This window comes from Chamaea fasciata, unplaced genomic scaffold, assembly GCF_029207755.1.
Source record: "Chamaea fasciata isolate MVZ Bird 193981 ecotype frontalis unplaced genomic scaffold, bChaFas1.0.hap1 SCAF_15, whole genome shotgun sequence".
NCBI classification, from domain to species: domain Eukaryota; kingdom Metazoa; phylum Chordata; class Aves; order Passeriformes; family Sylviidae; genus Chamaea; species Chamaea fasciata.
The window spans coordinates 1,568,814-1,588,178 of record NW_027094100.1 but is presented as its reverse complement, the minus strand read 5'-3'; the positions used below and the strand labels follow the sequence as shown (position 1 = coordinate 1,588,178).

Genomic DNA, 19,365 nt, shown 5'->3' with positions numbered 1-19,365 from the left:
CTTCTGAGGGTGAAAAATCAGTGCACCTGTAACAACAAGGTATTCGTCCCATGAGAAACAGTAAAGAGAACATGTAAACCATCCGAGAACAGATAGATTTGAAAGAAAAGTAAAATACCTTTTATTAACCAATAAAGTAATTAACAAGAAAGCTATTAACCAATTAGAAGTTGCCCTCAAGGTTTGTTAAAAACTGTATGAAGGACAGCATGCCACCATGATAAAGGGAAGCCTCCTGAACTTTTATGGTGTCACGCTGTGTGTCGTGGCTATCCCGACAACCTTCACCCGTTTGCTTGGTTTGGTTTGGATGCCTTATCCACTTTGTTCTGTGGATAAATGAGGAAGGTGGCTGCTCACACGCCTGCGCCCACTGACAGGCTTCATGGGACAGTGGGTTCTTGGCAGTCGGGCTGTGATGAGAACTGACCCACTGGCTGCTTCAGCATCTCAATAGTTACAGTTTTCAAATGTGGGCAGGAAACCTGCAAGGCACCTTTGCAGTCGGGTGCCAAGAGGTTTGAGGCTCTGCTCTTGTCCTGGGCCACTCTGTCTCCTTTTCTATTCCTGTTTTGGAATGAGGATATCACACAGAGAGATTCTCCCGCCAGGAAATGCCTCAAAGCTGAGGAGGAACCTCTGCCACCTTGGAAGCATGACACTCACGCTGCTCTTTGTTCCCCAATAATCGCTGTGCAATGTGGTGTAAATTTCTGCAGCCCTTCAAGAGACCATCCTTGTCATGCATTTTGCACAGCCTTAGCAACCTGCATTTCTGCAAACGTGCTATGGTGACAAAAAAGGAGCTTTATTCCTGGAACTGGCCCCTTTAGAGGTATTACACAATGCTCCCTAACTGCAGAGCTACAATACAAACCAGCTGCCACCAAGTGTAGCTGGAGCATGTGGTTTATTCTCTTAATGCATTTGGATAACCATATTTTCCTCTTCTCCAATAGAAAAACCTTCAGTAATGATCCCATTGTGAACTAGGAGAAGTAGATGTAGGTATTAAACCATACATATAACTAAGAAAAATACTAATTGAAGAAGTAGTTCCAGGTTTAAGCTTCAGATAGTCTGTAAATAATCTACTTTTCACGCTGTCTATGCTTTCTAACTACCAAGGAAAGCAAAACCTCAGTCTGTATATATAAATGAGTGGCATTTTATGAAAGGACATTAGAAGGTAACTTTAAATATTTGTGTCCCTAGAATTTCTACAAGAACATTAACCGTGAGGAGATGTACATCAGGTATGGCAAACCATTCTGTTGTATCTCTTTTGGAGAGGGGAATTAATATTGTCTTGTGAGTTCTGGTTTTATCACTGTGCTTGGATTTCTGCATTTATTGTTACTTTACCATCCCTAATGACTCCGTGGCAGCCCTGGCCTCATCTGCGTTCTCACTCTGTTCTTAGCTTAGCCTTCAGCAACTGGGAATCTGTGCCATGGATTCAGCGGCAGCATTTTTTTTTTTTCCACAAGAATTAACTTCTAATTGATCAAATCACTCAGCATTCACTGTCTATTGTTTAAAATCAAGAAAGTGCAGATTGATTCGGGGTTCGAGGGAGGCCGGATCACGCATGTGGGATGACAGAGAAAACATTCTGGTTTTGTAGAGTGGCCCAGTCTGCTGAGTCCCCTTCAATATGCGACACTCCAGGGACAGGGCTGCAGCTGAGGCATCTTCTGTGGGAGCTGCATCTACGTGGGCAAATTCCAGCAGATACGGCATCTGGCCTCTTGCCTCTCCAATGGCAAATTCCTGCAGATGTGGCATGGCCTCTTGCTGTCTCCAAGAGTTCTGTGCGTGGGCTGCAGCAGATCTTGCTGCTTCCCAAGCTCCCTGCTTCCTGCCTGTCCTCTCCTGCAAAATCTGCAGTACGAAGCCCAGAGTCCCAGCTGAGATAAGCCCTGGAGGTGATTCAGAGCTCGCCCTGGAGCTGTGAGCCAGAGGGGCCGGGGGGAACACGGCTCCCTCTGTGGGCATTGCAGAGGAGGAAACTTTCTGTTGGGCTGGCAGCTGGGAATGGGAATGTTTTGGTGTCAGAGCTCCCGTGTCTCGAAACTCCTGGTGTGAGGTAGAGGAAGGGATGCAATTTTCTCCCGGGCTGCTGTAGGTGCAGCTTGAACCCCTTGGTGGGCAGTGACCATGCTGGAAGCAGAAACACTGCCACAGGGATCAAGGAGAACTTCCGCATCAGAACAGCTCTTCTGCCCCCAACACCTCCCAGGGGGAACAGGGACTGCTTTGCCTTTCTGGGCTGGTGCTTTCCGCTCTCCGCTTTCTCCTGCTATCTGCCGCGGTTGCACCTGTGCGCGTGAAGAACGTGTGCTGCGAGTGAGAGGTGCTGCAGGGCGAGGCAGCCAGCCTGAGGAGCCCTGCAGGAAGGCTGGCCTCTCGAGGCTCTCTCAGAGCCCGGCTGCAGCAATCCCTGCTCTCTGAGGAGGGGCTGAGCGCGGCTCACAGGAGGACAGCTCACTCTGCTCCTTTCCTGCACAAAGTTTCAGCACACAAAAGGAAAAGAGCCAAGGGTGAACAAATACCCAGAGCTTCAACCCCCCCTCGGTGTCCTTGAAGGCTCTTTGGGGAGTGTGACATCCACAGGGTTCCTGTTATCTGGAACGTTTTGATGCTCAGTATTCCAGTCGTGTCAGTTTCCTGTCTAATCCTTGCTCTCTCCTCTATCAGGTATTTGTATAAATTGCGAGATCTTCATTTAGATTGTGAGAATTACACAGAGGCAGCATATACCCTTCTACTCCATACGTGGCTCCTGAAGGTTAGATTTTCTAAACTCAATATACAATTAATTGTACAAGTTTGCAGTTTTCAATTTGATATCCTTAAGTGAATGTCTTAATCTCTGAGTTATTTTCCACAGGGGTATTCAAGTTTCTAGTTAGAAATACTGCAGTAGGTCGAACAAAATCAGCATTAGTGGTTGAAATTATATTTTCAGTAGGTGATTTAAAACCATATATTGCTGAAACTAAGAATGGTAGAAAAAATAGTTTTCCTTAGCGGTGAGAACATTGTGTACAAATGTAGTTTTCATTTTGGTAACTTCTTACTATCCTAAACGTAACAGTTATGAAAATAAAACTGTTCCAGCTATCACAAGGGGACATCTAACTTTTGATCTTGAATAATATGGATTGCATAACCAAGTTCTGTTGGTTTTCTTTTGTAGCTGGAAATTAATTATCTTTCACTATAACTATTGCTCATTACCAATGTAATGGACAGCGTCAATTAAAATGGTCAGGAAGATTAATTTCCATTACAAGGAGACATTCCAAATTTAAATGTTCTTCAGTAAAAATCTGATATTTCTTATGGAATTTACTTTAGTGCAGAACTATATAAATTTGTGCTATTTTGCTTAAACGTCATTTTGATTTTTTTATGATCGTACAATATGAGATATATTGTCTATATTGGTGTAGACAAAGATGATCATGTGTGAAATATTTTAATACAAAAAACCTAAATCAAGTCATTCGAGATGATACCCCTAAAAAAAAAAAAAAAAGGAGCTAATTTTCTCACATAGATTTTTATACAAAATTGTTAAGTGGGGCAAGGATGGGCAAGTATAACATTTTAAATATTTTTTAAATATTCTGTCTAATGCTGGTTATCACACAGCACTTGTCTGGAGAGGCAGTGAATGCAATCCCTGTGCCTTTCCCAGCTTCTCTGTGGATGGGTAAAAAAGACTTGGGAAGAAAACACTGAGAAGAGCCCAGGGGACCAGACCTTGTGGGAGGGCGGGGGGCCTTTGATGTGAAACGCTGAACTTGAAAATTCTTTTTGATGTGTTCTCATTCTCAGTGGTCGGATGAGCAGTGTGCGCCCCAAGTCATGTCAACAGAGTTCCAGTGCTCACAGACCTACAGACACCTGAAAGAGAATTTGTACGAAAAGATCATAGAATACTTTGACAAAGGAAAGGTAGGTCTGGAGAGCTCTTCCCCTCCAAACCTCTCTGCTGTGCCGCTCTGAATAGTTGTGTTTAATGAATGTGCCCCGTATAAAACATTTGTGAGGAAAAGCTGCTTTGAAATGTGGGTCAAGTAAAAATTGTGTCCCGGAGGCTTATTCTCAGAGCATATCTTCTCCATAGGAATGTTCTTTCCACGACCTCGTTCACGGGGAAGGGGGGCTAAGATCTCAGCACCTCATCACAAGCATCTCTGTCAGGGACCAACAAAATACAATAAAAAATGTTGAATCTTCTTCCCCTTACAAAGAAAAGAGTATGGACTTCACAGATTCTATTTCTAAACCACTCGGCCCTTATCTCAAAACAATCCAGATAGTTCCAAATAGACATATTTGTTTGAGAGAGGACTGGGAATCGTATCCTAAACTTAAAATGTAATAGAGAGATGCTCAGTGCCTCAGTTTAGTTCAATTCAAGAAAAAAAAAAAAAAAAAAGAAGTTAATAAAATGACCTGTTAGTGCAAGGGCAGAATAGCTGAGAGTTTTGGAAATAAAGCAAAGGACTAGAAAGCAGAAGGAAACTCTGCAGTGCCAGGTAATTAATCCCATGACCAACAGGACCTTTAAGTCATTGTGCCTTGTTCAGCCATAGCCAAAGGCACGGAGGGGGAAGGAAATTCATCCCTGCTTCTTGCAAAAGAAGCCCTTCCTATAATTCACAGGGCAGAAAGTTTCGGCTTCCCAGGTTTTCTGCTGGCCTCTGTAGCAACTGCACTGCAGCAGTGCCCACCCAGTGTCCCAGGAGAACCAAAGCCTCCCAGCTCCTGAGCTGCAGCCCCCAGGTTCAGCCCAGGGGCCAGGGGCTCAGCCGCCAGGTCAGGGATACCTGGCCAAAGAGGCCCTGGCAGCAGGTGAGCATGGCCTGATGTGTCACTGGCAGTGCCCTCTCCGCAGCAGAGATTCTGCCCAGGGAGTAGGTGAGGAGACAGAATCTGAGAAACACCCTCGCGAAGAGGGAGTTTGCTCCTGCTTTGAGACCATTTTTGTGAAGTGCCCACAGCAGATGAGTGAAGCAGCCCTGGTCTCCCAGTGACACTCACCGTCACAGCAGCTGTTGTGTGGAAAGAAGGAAGCTGCCACTCTGGGCAAGTGGAAATTTAAGGCTTGTGGTTATTTGGCTGACAAGGAGAGCTGTCATAGACAAGGCTCCCTGTGATTATGGATGCTGCAGGGTATTTTGTTAAATGGTGTGTTTTTTAAGGACAGGCAGGTGTCAATCCCCTCGTAAACTGCTCTGTGCTTGTGGTATGTTCTGAATTTTATCACCTCAGTGATTTGCTCTTTTTTTTTCTTTTTCTTTAATGTATCTGAAAAGTTAGATGATTTTTTAGAAAAACGTTACTCTACTAATAAAGTAGGTTTACTTATTCCTCCCTGTAATGATTCATAAAACACTTTTATTTTTTAACATTAATCTGCCTTCCTTAAGTTTATGACTGCCCTGAGTCTTCCACTCTAAATGTGCAGTTAATAAATGACTGCACTTTAAAGACAGCATAATCAATAAAACTGCAGTTAAACTCTGATGCATGGAAAACTTGTTTGTCGGTCCTGGATTTACTTTTTGAATGTGTGGTTGCATTGCAGATGTGGGAGGAAGCCATCTCTCTATGCAAAGAGCTTGCAGAGCAATATGAAAAGGAGGTTTTCGACTATGAGCTTCTAAGTCAAAACTTGGTAAGATTCCATGCAGAACTTCAAATTTTTGCAGTCACAGAAATTCGTGCTTTTCAGCTATCAAACAGCAGAGCTGCCTATGAGCTCGTGGTCTAAAATGGATTTTAATTCTTTCGTTGAAGAGTTCCTGTTTCACTGTAGCAATCCAGTGGTAGAGTAAAGGTTCATAAATAGCTGTTGGTTAAAGTTGCATGAACATCTGTTTATTGAGGTATTTTAAACTGTCTGTAGATGAAATAAACATGTTCTCACCTAGGGAAATTTACAGGCCACACTTTGAAGCCTCTGTACTGCCCTAGGGTAGAAAGAACACCTGGATGAACTTTTCCCCCTACATTTTTCTTTAAATTTTAGCAGCTTGGATCTTGACAAGCCTGAATAATTCTGTCCTAATCAGGACTGTGGAAGTATTACAGCACAAGGAATTAGAACTATGTCCAAAGGCAAGAAAGAAAAATTTGAATCGAGATAAAATATTCAGTTATTTGTTTTCATTAAAATTAAATGAATCCAAAAAGGATCCCACCCTCTACAAACCTTTTTTTTTTTCTACTCCCAGTATTTCGTGTTTGTATGATTTTTAAAACATGTTTAGGGCTCATTCCATGGATATCCCTGAATCTTCCTCAAAAAAGCTGTGGCAATCAAAACATGATGTTCTTGAATGGTGCTGTGTATAAAGAAACCTTCTTCTTCTCTGGTTTTGTCATGAATTAAAAGGCATTTTTAAAGCCAGTTTAAGTTACAGTGCTGTGTTCTCACAGACATAACACCTAAATGACGCTTGGCATTTTATGGAAGAACTTGTTCTAAGCCCTTTATATGGTTTGTGCCCTTAATACGAGGCCACAGTAAAATTGGATTTGATCCCATACCTCGGGAAACATTTGAGGCTGGGAGTTTTTCCAAATGTATTATTTCAGTAATGTTCTCAGTGGCCAGGGATGACTTTGGTGTTTGCTTTGCTCCTAAGTTAAGGGTAACCCCAGTTCCGAAGGTCAAATATTAGAGCTGAAGCCATACCCATTTCACTGTGTATTATATTTGTGTATAAATGTAAACTGTGTTTAATGTTCCCCTGCAGCATCCAGTGTGAAAGCTGGTTGTTGCTGTAGCTCATCAGCTGATAGCTGATAGCTCTTGCATGTGTAGTAGAGGTTAAAAATGCATAGATGAAACCCCCAAACACAAATTACTGTTGGTTTTGCTTTCAGATCCAGCAAGCAAAGTTCTATGAAAACATCATGAAAATTCTGAGGCCTAAACCAGACTATTTTGCTGTTGGATACTATGGCCAAGGATTCCCAACATTTCTAAGGGTAAAATTGATTAGTTCTTGCTTTTTCATCTAGTTTCATTCTTCTTTTCCTGTTTTCCTCATGATTGATGTCCAGATTCCATTTTTGACTCTAATTTGCTTTGAGCTGACCTGTTCATACCAACTACCTTGTACTGCTCTAAGTTTGTTCCTGAACGGCAGCAATTCCTACTTTGGGACAATTATGGCAGGTTTGGACTGGTTTTATTCAAATATGCAGAATCTGCTCTCTTCTCTTTACTTTTCTCTGGTTTTGACTAGCACGAGGGAAAATCCAGACTCCAAGGGGTCTGATTTTTCAAAGAAACCCGACGAGCTTGGGAAGTGCTGCACAACTGGATTGTACTGTAGCTTTTTAAAAGGTCACTGTTGTCCCCACAGTAGTGCAAGAGTTCAGAGCATAAAAATAACCTGAATATTTGACGTTTCTTACTACTAAAACCTCCTCTTACCTTCAGCAATTAGTAGGGAGGCTTTCTTCACCCTTGGAAAGCAATGAGAGGCCTTGCTTCCCAAGTTTAAAGGCCAAAACTGCCTTGAAGACATTGGGAAAACAATAAAAGGATAGGCTGGTGTTATTATTTCTGAATAATAAAACTTTAAGTCCAGACTCTCTGGAGGGTCAGTGCTGCTTTCCAGCACCTGGTCAAAATGGTGTTTTGCTTCAGAGCCGATTAATATTGAGAAAACAGAAACAGCCATTCCCCAAACCTGGACACTGCTGTGTCTTCGTCCTGATCGCCACGACACTGCAACTTCTGCCCCAGCACCACCCCACCCAGGCAGTAACTCCTCATTCCCTGCAGAACAAAGTGTTCATCTACCGTGGCAAGGAGTATGAGAGGAGAGAGGATTTCCAGGCCCAGCTGATGAGCCAGTTTCCCAGTGCTGAGAAGATGAACACGACTGCAGCGCCCGGAGAGGACGTGAAAAATTCCCCTGGTCAATGTATCCTTGGACACATGGGAGATTGCAGAGGGAAGGAGGGTTGGGAAACTTTCTTCTTAGCATGAGTTTATCTGTGTGAAACAACCATTTCCTGAAAAGGTAGAAAGTTTACTGACGCAGCAGCTCAGTTTGCAGTTTTGCTTACACGTCCTCCGTGTCTTTTCTGGTTTGCTCCTAAGAGAGCTCTGGTTTTTCTGGCAGCTCTGAGGAGTCTGTCTCTTTCATTCGTCATAGAAACATTTAGGTTGGAAAAAACCTTTAAGGTTGAGTCCAACCACAAGCCTTGTTCACCCATGCTCCCAAGTGCCACATCTACATGTCTTTTAAACCCCTCCAGGGGCGGTGACTCAACCTCGTCCCTGGGCAGCCTGTGCTAGGGCTTGACAGCCCTTCAGGGAAGAAAATTCATCGCAGTTCATACATGGTTTAGCTTTGTTTTCTTCAAATGGCAAAGCCAGTGTCACACACTTGAAGAGACCCAGTTTAAAGCAGCAGATTTTCCGTTACCTCACGTTCATAGCTTGTTGTGTCTTGATATTAAACTCATGTCTTCCCCGGGCACTGCTCTGACTGGCGCCACACTTTGGCATCACCTCCATTTCTTGGCAACATAAACACGTCCCAAGTCCCTCAGAGATTTTCTTAGGAAGATTAACTTACAAACGTTGTTAACCAACTTTTAGAATGGCCTCAATTTTTCTTGGTTAGAATAACTCTGATTCTCTTTTTCTTCTGATTTCAGTCGTTGCTGACTGAGCAGATATGAGATCGCCTCGTTGCGTCAGACATTTGTTTTTGCATGCTGATTTTCCTTTATCAGTTTTCAAGGTGATGTTGTAACACTCTCTTGAGCCTGTACTGGTGGAACTTTCTGGAGGAGAAAGGGAATACTTTTCACACTGTAGGGACTGAAGTGGGAGTATTACAGGCTTGTCTAAAATAGTACATTAAGCTTGAAAGCCATGCTTTCCCAAGTCGGTCTTGTCTCTTAACTAATTAATTTCTTGTGGAGAACACATGCTTCGGTCCTTAAGGTAGAATTTGCTCATCTATTTGCAAGGAGCAGGAGATAGACATTACTTCTGCAAGAGGATCTAACCAGAGGGCATGAGTTTCAAACATACTGAAATGTGTAAGGATGTGATATATTTACTCACAAATAGAGTATTCAGATTTTAAAAGCAGCACTTCCATAGAAAAAGGAAACCTCAAGTAAAAGGGCTGTTCAGCTACAGATTTCAAAACAAAATGTTAACCGTCATGACTTTATGCATGCCTAAAGCTACACGGTGAAACTGTTAACATGAGATGTGGTTGATGTTATTTTTGTAAGTTGCCTGAGCTTAAAAATTTAATGAATGAGTCAGTGTGATAAATTCAGCTCCAGATATTCAAGCTCGGGAAATAATAAAAATATGCAGTTCAGAATTAATATGTGTTCACTGGCTACTACTGGCAGATTTTTCCTTTTATGGCCAAGAAATCTCCAGAAGTGAAACCCTGAACACTTCAAATTTTTCATCAGAAAATGTCTTTTATTTTTATTATTATTATTATTTCCCCTGCAGCCTACAGTATTTCATACTAATACATAACATGCCCTTAACTTTCACAATTTCAGATATCCAATGTTTTACAGTGCAGCCAGTCCTGGAGGAGCAGCCTAGATTCAAAAATAAGGCAGTACCTGATCAAATCATAAAGTAAGTGAATTTCTGCAGTAGAGAGTATAATGAAAATCAGGCCACATTCCTAAACTGACAACCATTATTTTATGAATTCAGTCGTTTGCTAACGAACCTTGGAGTTTTTGTTGTCTTTAATTTGTTGACTTACGTATTGATAGAATCAGAGAACAGTCTGTGAGGGAAGGCACCTTCACAGGCCAACCCCCAGGGACATTGCTCGGAGCTCCATCCAATCTGCCCTGGATATCCCCCAGGAATTCCATGAAGGAGCCTGTTCCCATCTACCACTGCGGAAATAGCTCATGGATGCAGGGCAGGGAGGTGGAATCTGTGCTTTGGGTCGAAGTTACTGGGTTTTCAACACAGCTTCTCATACAAGCGGTGGAGAGAGGGCTCTTGGAGGGCACTGGCAGTGTGAGAGTGGGTGAATGAAGGCTTTTGAATGACAGGGTCTTGTTACATCTTGTCTGGTCCAGTGCAGAACACACAGCGGCAAAATGGTTTCTGCTGGTGCTGTGGAGTATGGGTTTTGTAAAGGAATAAAGGAAATGGAATGACCGAAGAATTCTGAGAACAGACTGGCCAAGAGCTGCTTCCAAATCAGTTGTGCCCTTGGTCTGCAGCCCTCTCTATGGAATCTTTACTGAAGTAGCAACTGATTCAGAGTGGGAAAATAAGAATCACCTCCCCGCATAACACCAAAGTAAATGGGACAGATCTGAGCACGGGTCTTGTGTGACAGGATTATAAAAGAGACAAACACAGACCAAAAAACAACCCAACCCAAAAAGCCACAAAAATCATGGTTCTAATTTCAACTTGATTCATTTTAAGATCAGTAACTGGAAGTCGGGTTATAAATGTGGTCCTGTTGGACCAGATTTCAGTGTAGAGCCAGCCACACTTCAAACTGCTTCAGTTTATGTAGCAAAGTGTTCCATGTAAAGTACAATCTCTGCTCAGAGGGGAGATTTTGTAATGGTTTGTCTCAGCTGCAGAATTCAACCAAACTGCTGATCACATCTGGGCTTAAAGATTTACTCTTATGGGTTTACTTTATTGGGCATTTAATTGCTCTTTACATTAGGTGACGGCAGCGCATTTATTCCATCAAAGAGCTGCAGAGTATCTGTCCTTTCAGATGGAACTGCATAAAGGGATCTGACTCAGTGCGACAGTATTTTCCAGTTGCTTTGCTTCACTGATGAAGAAAATCTTTGCAGTTTGGATCAGAAATCATGGCTTCCTATGAACTGACACACCACAGTTTGCTTAACTCAGATGTTTGGGGCTTCTCCATTTGTTTTTCTGGGCTTTCAAAAACATGGTTCAGTTCTACTGGAAGAGATTCCTGAGATTTTTTGCTTTTCTGCAAAATTAGCTTTCACTTAACAAGGGTTTAAATTTAATTCATCTTTAAAACAAATACTAAAAGCCCAAAGGAGAGATTTTCCTGTGGCCAGCAAAATGCTTAGCCAAAACTCCGCAGCCTGAGTGCTAAAAGCCAAGTGGTTGCAAGTTTAGTGGAAAGATCTCACAGCGATGGAGAGTGAAACATTAGCTGAATAGAGCAGACCACAACATAGATTTGCAAAGGATCCTTTACCTTGGTGCACCTCTCTCCAAGCACTTATGTACATACTATAATCTACCTCAAGAAACTGTTATCAATGGCTTCGGCTGTTTAATTTGCTGACTGTTGTTCAGCATTGTGAGCAGGATTGTTGGACAAGATTAAACTGCTTAGTCATGTGCCAAGTTCCACTCCAGGTGGAAGCATTTGCTCTGTTCAGTCAGTTCTTTTGAATGAAAAATGAGACTCCTGTCATAAATCAGGATCAAGCTGGGAAGCAGGGCACGTGTCACAGCAAGATACGAGAGGAAAAATCTCTTCTAGTCCTTCTGTGGATTTGAACATTAATCTGGATGCTCTGGAATTTTTATACCTGGGAAATACATCCAGTCACAAGTTGAAGCTTAATACTTGTGAAATACTGTGTGTTGAGTCTGATTTATAGACGAAGTAGTTGCCTTCTGATTTTCCAGTGAAGTCCTTTTTTTCTGAGCAGTAAATTTACTTTTAATTAAAAACTCAACTGCTCAAAATGCAATATTTCTCTGTGATAACAAGATCCATTAATTTCTGGTTTCTGTATTTTACAATAGTCATTTTAAAATCTTTCAGCTTTTATAAGTCAAACAACGTGCAGCGGTTCCACTATTCGAGACCAGTCAGAAGAGGATCTGTTGACCCTGAAAATGAATTTGCTGTAAGTAAATTAACGGCAAGGTGATGGATGTAGTTCTGGTAACTGTGACTGAATTTTGATGCTAGCTCTTCTCTTCGGCTCAGATCACTCACTACAAACACCTTAACTTTAAGATCTGATTCAAAAATACCAAATGCAAGGCTCCTCTACTTCAGCACGACCCCTGTATACTTAATCATACATCACAGTTCCAGTTGCAGGTGAACATTGTGCAGTTAAACATGTTCAACATGTTCCCGTGCCGCAGCAACATTTTCTTGTACAGATTTTCATTAGGAAACCAGGTGACGTAAATAAATACCAAATGCTTTGCTGCTTGTAGTTTGCAGCAGTTCCATCAGCTGCCAGCCTGGCAATGAGGTGAGTGTTGTCTGCTTTCCTGAGTCCTGTGAGATCTCACCTCGTGAGAGAACTGCCTAATGGTGGAATGAGGAGGAATGACCTTCACTGTTCAAATGTTCTAAGAAATCTACACCGCCATGAATTCCGTCTCGGTGTTAAGCATAAAAAATGGTGTCTGTATTTTCGTTTTACAGGTATCTGGTATTTTTTGGTTTGTTTTGAAAAGCATCCCGTCCAAGCCTTATGGCTAAAGCTGTGCTCTTGGCATACTGCTGGGAAGAGCCATTTCTTTCCAAAATGTACAATTCCTGTTATGTGTGTGCTGATTAGAAGAGTCAACACTTTCATGTAAGAGCCTCCTACCTGCTGTTAAAGCAACACTTCAGACACAAACTCTACCCTGACATGCCAGAATTTATTGTCAAGACTCAGGATGCGCCTTGGCTTCCTTTGCAAACCGGAGAGTTTGGGGCCCATTGATGAATATGCCTTGAAATGGTTTTACAAGAACTAAATTGTTGATGTTTCCATTGCTGAAAGCAATAGATAAGATGCCTGTTTCCTTCGAAGAGGTGGAAACTGGGACAGCTGGAGTGTCTTCATTCATTTGTTAGGGTATTTAACAGTACTGGCAGTTTTGATGAACTGATAGTGAACCAAGGAGCAGCGGGGTAAATGGAACAGTGGCTATTCCAAGCTATTCTGAAATGCCAACAGCCAGCTTTGTTCAGAAAAGAAAAATGAGAGGACCGAAAACAAGGTCAGAATGCTGGCAAGTTGTTCTAGGGCTATTACTGCTTTTAATTGCAGAAATACCTTTTGAATGTGGAGAGAGGAAAGATAATCTGGGTAGAGGTGAGAGTGGGTTGTTCAATGACAGCCATTCCACCTGTAATGGCAAAAATAGGAATACAGACTAAAAGATTCAAGGGTAATTTTCTTTTTCCGCTGCTTTGTGTAAGCTTTGTGACTGAAGATGACCTAATCTGAAACCGGGAAAGTTATTTCTTCTAGTCGCTGTGCTAGATTTAGTTTGCAGTGAGTTTTTACACAAAAATATACGTATGTTTTCCATCTACATCCATTTCACTCTGACATCTCAGAAGGCAGAAAAGATTCAAGTTTCGACCCCGAAGTATCATTTTCTCCTGCTATGTTTTTTTGATAGTCTATGTGGATTGAGAGGACATCGTTTGTCACAGCCTACAAACTTCCAGGAATCCTGCGCTGGTTTGAGGTGGTCTCCATATCACAGGTGAGTGTTAACGTGCTCAGGGCCCGCCCAGCTTGTACCTGTTGAATCCTCATGTACAAACCAATTTGCAAAATTATCACACAAGGCTACAGTTACTTTTTTTAATACATACAAACCCAGTACTATTTACATTTAATCTTTCTACTGCTCAATGCAGGATCAATATGTCTTGTGCCTGATTTGTAGTTTCCGAATTGAACAGGTCTGCGTGGGTTTGCTGAATTGCAAAACTGTCCTTCACGTACATGAGTTTTATAAACCCAAAAAGACCTGTTTATATCTTTATGAAGCTTAGAAGTCTTTTGTTTCTTTACAGTGCACAATCAGTCCTTTAGAGAATGCTATTGAGACTATGTCCACGACAAATGAAAAGATTTTGATGATGATTAACCAGTACCAGAGCGATGAGAACCTCCCTATTAATCCACTTTCCATGCTTCTGAATGGAATTGTTGATCCAGCTGTTATGGGTGGCTTTGCTAAATATGAGAAGGTAAGGTAGGAGCTTTTGAGTCACTGCGAAGAACATTCTCAGGTGCATCATTTCATAATCCTCCTACATCCTTTGTTAAAGTGGCAGTACAGTGGGGATGGGAAACAGGGAAGCCATCACTCCATCTGTTAAAGGATCCTCCTTTCCTGGTCACCTCTGTCTTTGAAAGCAAACCAGAATAACTGAAGTTATCAGCTGATGTAAATCGTGACACTTCCAAATCTGTGCCTTTTTACTTCCACCGTAAACTTAATAAAAGAAACAATAACTGGGTTTCATAATAAGGGTCTCAAAGTCAGAAGTGCTGGATGAAGACCAAATACATCTTTTTACAAAGTGCACCTCAGCTCCCAGCTGACAGAGGGAGGAATTATCACCAGCAGCGTCTGGCTAAGGACCGTGCATGTGTCTCTGCTCTTTGATGAGCAGTCTTACCCTCACCATCCAGGGTGTGTAGATTAATGCTTAATTACTTTACCTGTCAAAACGATGGACTGTATTTATTTATGTATTTGTTTGTTTTTGTCTAAGGCTTTCTTTACAGAAGAGTACATCAGACACCATCCAGAGGATGCAGAAAAACTGAACAGACTCAAAGACCTGATTGCTTGGCAGGTAATTTCTCACTGACAGACACCAGCGAGGCTTCACCAGGGGTTCCTTTGTTCCATTCCTGTCTAGCAGGAGAACGCAGCATTGAGGTGATTGTGTCACTTCCACCTTTTTTTAACCCGTGGGAAGTATTTGGTAGAACACATCATCTGGAATGGTTTATCGAAAGCCACTTATAGCAGGCTACATTTATGGTTAAAAGGGCCAGGATTTCCAACTTGGGTTGTATTCCTGAGAGCATGACAAAGGTCATAATGATTTCATGAATTTCTGGGGTTGGCAAATAACAGAAACTCTCTCGGGGAACAACTCTTTCCTGGAGTATTTCTTTTTTTGTGGAGGAGTTTTTTTTCCCACTAGAAACATTAATGGAGTGTTTGCTGCTCTCAGGAATTATTTTCATGCTCAGGGACCCTTGAAGATTGCTGCTACGTGTCTTCTGTGGGGCAAATAGCATGGAAGATTATTAGGAAATATTTTTAAGTTGTGTCTCCAGAGGAGAACTGAATATTCTCCCTATACTGGCAGCACTGAGGTTATTTGAGTTTACTATTCATTGTTTTATATACAGTGTATATATGATAAGACAACCAGCCTGCAGGACCCTTTGGTCCTCAAGGAGGAAAATTGACCTATGGGAGGTGGTAGCAGAAAAAAACCTCTATTTTTGCTGAGATCCAAGGGAAAATGGCTCTTTCTGTTGATCTGGTAATGATAATGAAGCAGAAAAAAATGTGACCTCAGAAATTATCCATTCTATTTCCATTAACCACTCCAGAATAGAAATCGTTGCTATCAGTAGATAGATAGAGACATAGTAAGAAATCGTGAGAGTTCATCTGGGATTTTACTATCGGAAATGAATGGCTCAAGGTGTTTTTCCTCATATTCCATGTCTCATTCTTTGTACTTACTAAAAACATCCCTGGAAACATCCAAGATGAGTTGGCTCTGAGCAGCCTGATGGAATTGAAGATGGCCCTGTCTGTGGCAGGAGGTTGGACTGGAAGACCTTTAAAGGTCCCCTCCAACCCAGACTATTCCATGATTCCATGGTTCCATCTCTCTTTCATAGATGAGAAACAGTAAAAATTCACTGTTTATTCCTCTCTCAGCCTCGCAATGAATCTTCCAAATAGTTTTAATGGAACTGTTTGTACTGTTTTCTTAATGTTTTTGACATTTCTTCCTGTTTCATTGTGACTCATCCCAATTTGGTTATTATTTGAGTTGTGCCTTTACGGTTTCTCCTGTGTCATTGCCCGCCACACCTCTGTGGGTTGTTCTTTTCTGGCCATCAGAATCACTCGGTGAATTCGGTGGGTTGACTGACCACAGTGTCATCTGGCAGTAGGAAATGAGGGGTAATTCCTACCTATCCCTGCAAATCCCTCTAAGGAGGACAAACAGATCTGTCAGTAGCAGATGGGCTTTAATACCACGATTTTACAAGTCATATTGCAACTGCACTTCCATAAAATAATATCAGTGCGATGGGTGGATCAATGTTCACAGTATTTACTGAGTCAGAACACAAAAAGGAAGCATGGAATCATCTAAGTGGATTTTACAAAAAAAGTCCCAGAAACAAACGCAGAAGTGTTAAAAGCTGAAGTAAAGCAGTTAGAAAAGGTTAGTGGCAGAAGGGGAGGTAAAAGGTTTTGAGATTGCGAGATTTTGCACAAATCTCACAACGTTAAAGTACACAGAAGAGAGAACACAGCCTCTGTGAGGCAGCCAATATTTTTCAGAAATTTTCTTGGAAAACCCATTTTTCATGAGCCTTCTCCATCTAGCATTTGCTGCTCCAAGCCGAGATCATTGGGCAAATCCACCCACCAGTCAGAGGAAGAGTTTTTCAGTTGATTTCCCAGATAATTCAAACAGAGCCAGAGACGTTATTGGACCCACTTGAAAAGTTTCACCTTTTTTTTTCCTTTTGTTCCTCCTAAGATACCTTTCCTTGCGGCTGGAATTAGAATTCATGAAAGAAGAGTCTCTGAAAATCTTCGTCCTTTCCATGACCGGATGGAGGAATGTTTCATGCACTTAAAAGTTAAAGTGGAAAAACAATATGGAGCCAGAGAATTGGTATTACTCTCCTTTTAACCTTTACTCCCATTCCTCTTTATTTAATCCACATCTTGTTCTAAACAAAAACATGCTGGTGGGTTTGGTTTTGTTTTGTTTGTTTTTCCTTATGGGTTTTCTTGTGATCTAAAGGTAGTAGGATCTGAGTTGTATCATCCAAGAGCTGATCCGACTCTCTGCCACATCAAATATTCCTCATTCTGGAAGATTTTGAGTATATTTTATTACGACTTAAAATTGCAAGCCTTACTGAGGAAGTGAAAGCAAGTTCTTGTGTTTGTTCTCTTTATAAGTTTTTTTTAGTGGTTTAGGGCTTTGATCTGCAATTGATGTCTCCCTGTGCCAGCCACTTCCAGCTGTGTTGTGAAGTAAAACCTGTCATGTGTATAATACTATAAATATTAGTTGAGAACAAACTGAAATATCTGGGAATTGAAGGATAACTTCTGAACACAAACTCCCCAGACAATTCTTGAATGAAATGTTCTATCTGAGCTGTGCAGGCTAGCAAGAATGACATTGCCTGGTTTTTGTGATTAAATGACAGTTACTTTGGAAATCATTTTATATCGTTGCTTTCAGCATTGTTGATTTTATAACAGCGTTTATTTATTTTGTTATATGGGGGAAAGTAGCAAGTTTCTAATGTAAATTTTGGATATGTGCTGTATTATACACCTGTATGATGAAAGCTCTATATATCTATCTGAATGTGGATTTTATTTTGCAATAATAGAGGCTGTAATTGCAATAATTTACTTGAAATCATGAAATTGCAATAATAATTGCAATAACAGGGGCTGTAATCCAGAATCGGAAATCTTGCCTCTTGCATGAACCGCCCCCAGCACTCTTGAGACCAGCACTTTAAAAATCCAACCTATTTAAATTTTTGCAGAGAATGTACTTTGTGAATTGAGTTTGGGAGGTCTGAAGAGTAAGAATTCATCCAGGCAGGATAAATCACAGTAATTAACGGGAGCAGACACCTTCCTTCATGGCAAGTGGTAAACACCTGCACAGCCTTCGGGGCGTGGTGTGAGGAGGAGGAGGAATTGAAGCTGCAGAGTCGTTTGACAGGATGTTTCTCTCTCCCGTCCTGCAGCCAGAGTTTGATGACAAGAGGGTCGGGCGGCCGAGGTCGATGCTGAAATCCTACCGCCAGTTATCCTTCATCTCCATGTGCTCCATCAGTTCCGACTGCAGCACTCCCAAAAAGCCTGCTTCGGAAAGGTTGGTCACAAATACGGCACAAATCCTTGTTCAGTCCTGGTTTTTATTCAGTTTTATGAGACCAAACAAAAAAATCATTAGAAAGGAATGACGACCAGCAGCAGCCTTTTCAGACATATCAACATTATTTTTAACTGTAGTTATCACTTCCTCCAGGCTGAAAACTACAGAGTTTCAATCTTAACAGATAAAATGTGTTCAACTCTCACTGAATTAAAAAAAAAATTAAAAAAAAAAAGTAGCATTTAATTTTCAGAAAATAAGTATTTTAAAAATGAAATCACTTTTTAAAAACTTATAAGAACTGGGGTTTTTTATGAGTTTCTTTTCATCCAGCTTTTAACTTAATTAGCATTTTTTTGTTTGTAAAATGTGAATAGGAAAGGAACAACATTTACAAACCTGAAAAGGAGGTGGAAGATCTTAGAAAAGTTTGCAGTAATGTAAAATGCTTTGCCTAATGTGTTTTAACTGCAACACTGGAAAACAAAAAGACTTTTAAGTTTGAGAGAACAATTCTTGGTACAGTCTTTTCATCCACAAATTGTTCTGTTCGCTTTATAAATTATCACTCAGGCACACAGAACTTCTTCCCAAGCGAGGTACATATAAAACTGAACTTGTTGAGCAGTGTTCGATTATTCTTTAAACATCTGATCTCCCTTTTTGAGTAGTTCACTTGGAAAAAGTCCAGTGGTGTACGACCTTGAATGTGGAAGGGTTGGTTCTTCAGGCACCCCTTGTTCTACTGGGAGACTCCTGAGGCTGCTCCTGCTGCCCTCCAGCGTCCCCTCCTGAAGGGTGGAGCAGACAAACATCATTTGTGTGCTGCAGCACAACAGGAATCCTCCTCTGACAGGACCAGACAAACCCACTGAAGCAACGGCATCCTTGGTTTTAGTTCTTTCGATGCTAATTTGTTTCTAGGAAGCACGGGTCGACAGAGTCACCACACTTCTTGATTTATCAATTTTTACGTCGTAACATCAGTTTAGTCCCGTGTTCCGAAGGTTGAGAAGGGAGTAAAGCCAACACCAATTTCATGGGGTTTTGTTTTTGTTTTTAAAGAAGAAGTAGCCCAATTTTTAAACTGTAAAAATTAGAGGAAGAGAGGAGGTGGAAGGGGAGTTAATCTCTGGGTATGTGCATTCTTGTCCGACACGGTGAAATAAAGAGGAGAATGCATTTCAAACATGGCAACAGATAGCAACACTCTCTTCCACTTTGGTTCCTGTACAGCCAGAACAGCAGGTCTTGCTTTCAGCACCACCATCACCACACAGCAACTTGCCACGTGAGCTCTACTCCGTTTACTGTAGGAGTTCTTAAGCTGATGCACAAATCTTTAAACAGGGATTTGAGCTCGTTTTAATATTTCACGTTCTTCACTACATTTCAAGATGGTATCACACTGTCTGAA

At 41.5% G+C, this 19,365-nt stretch overlaps 1 protein-coding gene across 2 annotated transcripts in view; it reads left to right on the top strand.

Annotated features, from left to right (window-relative positions):
* DOCK2 (dedicator of cytokinesis 2) overlaps positions 1–19,365 on the top strand; it is a 157,252-nt gene that overhangs the window by 131,292 nt on the left and 6,595 nt on the right. For both annotated transcript variants that reach the window (XR_010723196.1, XM_066197618.1), the window contains exons 36-48: positions 1,216–1,256; positions 2,701–2,791; positions 3,847–3,966; positions 5,606–5,695; positions 6,910–7,014; positions 7,820–7,961; positions 9,583–9,664; positions 11,835–11,919; positions 13,430–13,516; positions 13,833–14,009; positions 14,541–14,624; positions 16,575–16,712; positions 17,818–17,945. Coding sequence is in view for 1 of the 2 variants with exons in the window: in XM_066197618.1 (XP_066053715.1) it covers positions 1,216–1,256; positions 2,701–2,791; positions 3,847–3,966; positions 5,606–5,695; positions 6,910–7,014; positions 7,820–7,961; positions 9,583–9,664; positions 11,835–11,919; positions 13,430–13,516; positions 13,833–14,009; positions 14,541–14,624; positions 16,575–16,712; positions 17,818–17,945 (1,370 nt within the window). In the remaining variant the exon portion in view is untranslated. The remainder of the gene's footprint in view (positions 1–1,215; positions 1,257–2,700; positions 2,792–3,846; positions 3,967–5,605; positions 5,696–6,909; positions 7,015–7,819; positions 7,962–9,582; positions 9,665–11,834; positions 11,920–13,429; positions 13,517–13,832; positions 14,010–14,540; positions 14,625–16,574; positions 16,713–17,817; positions 17,946–19,365) is intronic.